Source organism: Halyomorpha halys, unplaced genomic scaffold (assembly GCF_000696795.3).
Source record: "Halyomorpha halys isolate HHAL.00 unplaced genomic scaffold, Hhal_1.1 Scaffold920.1, whole genome shotgun sequence".
Taxonomy (NCBI): Eukaryota; Metazoa; Arthropoda; class Insecta; order Hemiptera; family Pentatomidae; genus Halyomorpha; species Halyomorpha halys.
Window position 1 is genome coordinate 365,589 of NW_027114350.1, and position 5,584 is coordinate 371,172.

General features: G+C 31.2%; 1 protein-coding gene across 1 annotated transcript; it reads left to right on the plus strand.

The window, feature by feature from the left end:
* The first annotated feature begins 1,599 nt into the window (after positions 1-1,599).
* LOC106687163 (uncharacterized) lies at positions 1,600-4,478 on the plus strand. Its single transcript, XM_014430889.1, has 3 exons — positions 1,600-1,623; positions 3,774-3,862; positions 3,941-4,478. The coding sequence occupies exons 1-3, from the start codon at positions 1,615-1,617 to the stop codon at positions 4,365-4,367; spliced, it is 525 nt and encodes a 174-aa protein (XP_014286375.1). The 5' UTR covers positions 1,600-1,614; the 3' UTR covers positions 4,368-4,478.
* The last annotated feature ends 1,106 nt before the right edge of the window (positions 4,479-5,584 follow it).

Consider the following 5,584-nt stretch of genomic DNA (forward strand, 5'->3'; position numbering starts at 1 on the left):
TTTGATAAGAGAGGGGTATTTCTAACCTGCTGAGATGAATAGATTGACATGCAGGTGGGAAATTTTCGGGACGAACTTGGGACACGTTTTAATTGTTACTACAATTAACGGTAATATCGTGAGGATGTAACTGTCGTGGAAGGATATCCTTCACAAAATTGTTTTCTTCATCCAAACCTACCAAAACAAGCACTAGAGCGCTAGTTTCAAATGAAGACCGTTGAATGACATCGTGCTCAAAGAATTTCGGATTTTGCAGCAATGTTACCTCAAGGAGAGTAAAGTGACTCCGCTTCACGAAACTACAAGGCTTAATTTTAAGAAATAAGTACTTTGATTTGTGGAGTATCCTTTTTCTTAAGTATTATTTTAAATTTGTTTGTATTTTTTTCAAATTATTTTTCTAGTCCAAATTTTAGCTGATAATGAGTGACCCAGTTAATAAATGTGTTGGTAAATGTATTCCTGTTCTCAAAGCTTTTGTAAAACAATACTTTTGATATGACGAAAATCGGCAAAGTTATGAAATTTGTACTTACATTAAGGAACTAACGATACAGTTCTCGGTAGTGCAAACACGTATTTTTTCCTTATATTTATTATTATGTATTTTTGAGAATTAATTCAGTTTCGCTCTCAGCATACCATAAAGAAAGCAGAGAAACGGTTGTAGTGTTACCAAAATGGAATACTTTTTTTAAGTATAATTTCGAGAAGAATTCACAGGACGAAGTCTTTTGAATCGCAAAAAAGCTCTTCCAAAAACCAAAGCATTGAATTTTCACCGGCATAAAACATTTTTTCATTTTTTCCTGGCAGTAATGCGATTATCAATGCCTGCAGGATTAATATACAAGTTAGTTTTTAATTACTAGTGCCTGTGTGTAGTAAGTTAAATAAGCATAAGTTAAAAACAAGCCAGTATCGACCCCACCGCATAGAATTTCATAAAATATCAATTTTACCAAAATTAATCAATATCAAACTCCTTAAAATGCATCAAACATAATTTTCCTTCAACAGAAGGCTTGGTAGCTTATTACAAAAGAAATAAGACAAGGACTATGAAGAAAATAAGGCATGTCTTGTTTATCCGAATAGTTTCAGTATGTTTATTTCGTTTATATTCGTATGTTTACTTTTATCCGATAGGACAGTTTGGCTTTCTGCAACATAGCTTGTTGAGTATCTGCACCATACATATTAAGTATAAATTAGAACACTTCAGTTCCCCTTGATTTCTGTAATCATACCTTCACCCAACGTAAAAAAAAGGTCCATCTAAAATTACCTATACTTACGATTTGTAAGCATGGGTTCCTATTTTTAGGAATAAGCTAAAGCTCTGATTTTAAGAAAATTTAAGAAAAACGTACCTTATCGTTCGATTATCGAATGTATTACGCATTAGGTATGGACTATCGGTTCAAACCACTTCTAATTGATGTTCTAATAACCCGGTGACTGTTTGGTGGTACTTTTACTCGACACTCTTCCGTTACATACGGCGGCAACATCAAGACGTAACGTCGGAGGGTGGGGATTTGCGATGGTGAGCGGTGATATATAACTCAGTAATTACGAGAACTCAGCAGATCACAACCACTGCCCGCAATGAACACGGTGAGCCTTCCATAGCTTTTCTACAATTTTATTTTGTTTTCAGTTTCAAATTTTAGAATTCAGTAAATTTGTTCGTTAAGTGAATTGCGATCGTTGAGAGTTTAATGTAGTCAAAACGTAGTGAACTGAAATTCATTCGATGAAATTCAAGTCACTGAATCCATGAAATTTTATAAGAGCCGTATTTTTTTTATAAACATATACTTTACATTGAATAATCTTTTTTTTGGTATTTATTTTTTCAAAAGTGTTCTAAAAAAATATTTTCATTTAGCCTACATATCTCGTATATTAACGAAATCCCCTTGAGAAACTTAATTAGTATTTTTTAAATCTATTATTATTTATCAAGGCCCCATTATCTATATTTTTTATTCATAAAAAAAATTCCAATTCCAATTGTTGGCTTTGAAAAGTCCGTTTTTCTTACTATATTTGAGTTCAATGACTGATATTATAAATTGTATGGTATGCAAATAATTTAAGTAGGTCCACTACAGAGCAATTATTTAATAACTTATATATGGATTGAATAAAAGGTACAAAAACAGAAAACTCACAAATGCACTGTTTATGTATGTTATTAAAGTATATTTTTTGGGTTAGATGTAATTATCTAGTTTTCTTTGATAGTTCTATTTCACAAATTGAGGAAATTAATTTATTGTATATTTACATTCTATTCATCAAATATTTGACCGAATCTGTTTTATATTTTTCAATTATATTGTTTATTAACATTCTACCTAAGGGGCTAAATTAACCTCTGAAATGTTCAACATTTTGTTCCAGAGTCATGAATAAAATATTGATCGCAATCATCATTTATGTTCTGTTATTAATTTATCATCAATTAGTATAAATACAACTACTCCCTTACTTAAAAAAAAAAAAATTAAACAAAATAGTATTGCTTAAAATTTGTAGCAAGAAACATTTTTTTTTTTTAATCTAACCAAAAGTTTAGCTGAATTTAGTGCGATTTTAAAAATATAATCTTTGTATTAGTAAAATTCATAGTACAATTATGAAATCTGTTTATCTGCTCAGTATTTTTCAAATTATTCAACAATGTACTAATAACTGATGTTTATAAAGGATTTAAGGTTAATAAAGGATAGAAAATAATGTTATTATGGTTGCTGGCTCATATAATGATTATTAGCCTTAATGCAATCTTTGACATATCTTAAAATACATTTGAAAATAGTAGCTTATCTAACCATCTTGTGTCTTATATTATTTTATGATCTGAAACATATTTATCCACATTTTTGTGTCAATGACAACTAATAATTAATTAGACAGGGGTATGGTTTTTATTTCCGTTTTTCTTATACCTACTATGTTTGATGATTGTCGTATCTTGACGAATCATATATGTATTCGCCATTTTTATTTATTTTAATTAAAATCGTTGGTAAAAGTTCATTATGTCAACCGAGACTAGAATGATTTGTAATTTTTTAGTATAAATTATATACAAATAAATATGTATCTAAATTATCTTCCCGAAAATAAATTTTTATCATGGGCATTAGATTTCGGATCAACCTTTTTTTCTTAACAGTTTGATGTAGTTTTTTGAATATTTTACTATTTTCGATAATTTAAAACCGACCTCTTTCACTTTTTTTGTATTTTGTACAGCTAAACTCGTTACTCAATATTCATTTTTTAATCATATTATTAACTTTTTTTCTGTAATAGCTTAAAGTACTTGAAGCTGAACTTAATATGTTCAAAGTAATAGTTTAGAATGTCTGGAAAAAATGCATTTTTTTTAGATTAGGATTGAACTGAAAGGGAGATAAAGTAAATTCACTTTCCATTTCTGGTTTCATTAAAAAGAAATATAACAACCACCTAATGTTTGATTTCACTTTAATCGCTTTTTGACATAACTATGTAAAGGTAAAGTACAATATTGTGTGATGGTCTTACCATTAAAAGGTTTTTTAATTCGTCACAAGGTTTGAACGACAATAGTTCCCTTCTCAATAAGCCATGTTTTACTTATAGAATTCGTAAGAAGCATTTTCTTTGCAGTTTGTACCAAATCGATTAAAGATTATCGATTTTATAAGTTTATTTAATGTCTGCTTATAAGTTTACAGCTAAGCACTAAATCTTTTCATTTCTATTCTTAGATAACATTAATTCTGAGTATCTGTTTTGCTTTCGCTGCTGGACATGTTGCACAAAGAGAAACGAGAGTGAAGCGAGGGTTCGAATTTGGGTAAGTAGGAGTTATTAAGATAGTATCATAAATATCTTTAATACATATATGTTCTAATTTTTATTTGCAATTCTTCAGTGAAGAAGAAGAGGAACACGAGCATTTGGACCTGGGTGGGCACGGCTTTGGTGGATTCGACTTCGGCGGTGGATATGGCAATGACTTCTTGCATCATCACGAACCGGAGTTTCACGAAAGTACTAAAGTGATCCCCATCCACAGGACACTAAAGGTACCTGTACCTCATCCAGTTCACCACGAGATAAAGGTCCCTGTGCCTGTCAAGGTACTTGAACCATACCCTATCAAGATCCCGGTACCTGTCAAGGTCGAAAAGGAAGTTCGTGTCCCGGTGGAGAAGATCGTGGAGTACCCCGTTGAGAAACTGGTTCCCGTGAAAGTGGTGAAGAAGGTCCCCTATCCAGTTGCAAAGCCGTACCCAGTGCCCGTTCCGGTCTACAAACTGAAGTTGGTTCATCACTCCAAGAAAATTTATGATTGGTGATACATTGGCCATATTCATGTAAAAATGATCAACACATTTTGTAAACTATTTGTATATATCTGAATCACTGAGGTGATCAATAATTTTATAATAAATTTGTTTTTAAATTAAGCTTTTTTTTTTGTTTTGTTTTTTAACTCAACTTTCGAATCTGCCTATTTCTAATGTTTAGCCTATTATTTTTCCATTTATACTGTATCTATACATAAAAAGAAGTTGAGACATTAAATGGATGTTTCTGTTACAATAACTGATCAATACATTCAATATCTAAAATATATTTGTCCATATTTTTGTTTCAATGACATCTATTAATTTACGTAAGTACACTACTTATTTCCATTGCTCTGTATCATCAAACATAGATGGGTAGTTTGATGATACACTAATCTTAACGAATTATGTAGGTATTCATCATTTCTATTTAATTTAAATAAAATCGTTGGTGACTCTTCACTATTTCAACCGAGACTAGAATGATTTTTAATTTTTTAGTATATATTTATATGCAAATAAATATATATAATATGTATGTAAACTATCTTGCTGCAAACAAATTTTGACTTCAGACCCTTGGAACCATCTTCTTTTGGTTACAGGTTGATGTAGTTTTGAGTATTTTTCAATTTTCGATCGTTTAAAATCAATCTTTTTTTATTGGTATTTATTTTTTGGTTTAGGGACAGGTGGATGCAGGTTTATGTAAAGCGCTTGAAGCTCTGCGTTGAGACAACCCTTGTAGAACGTCTATAAAGTAAAGTAAAATTTGTGTCAACTTTTTAAACACTAAATTTAGATTAATCCATTCTTATCTCTCCGACAGATTATTTCAAATAATTCACAACAGCGCTTATTCATCTCTATTCCGTCAGTTTGCTGGTGTACCTCAGGGTAGTATCTTTCGTCCTATCCTTTATAAAGTTTTCACAGCTGACATCTCAACCCATCCAAACACTATCCTCACCATGTATACCGATGAAACATGTCTATTGTAAGTGAACAGTGATCCTTACATTTTATCCCAAACCCTCCAATCTCACATCACCACCCTTGAAGAATGGTGCCAAAACTGGAAGATAAAATTAGTTCCAATAAATCTCACAAAATCACATTTACCCTTCGTCGTAAACCCATGACTTCTTGCTCGACGGTATTCTTTAATAATACCCTCTTATTCCTGACGAAAAGATCCGTTACTGAGGACTGCATCTGAACAA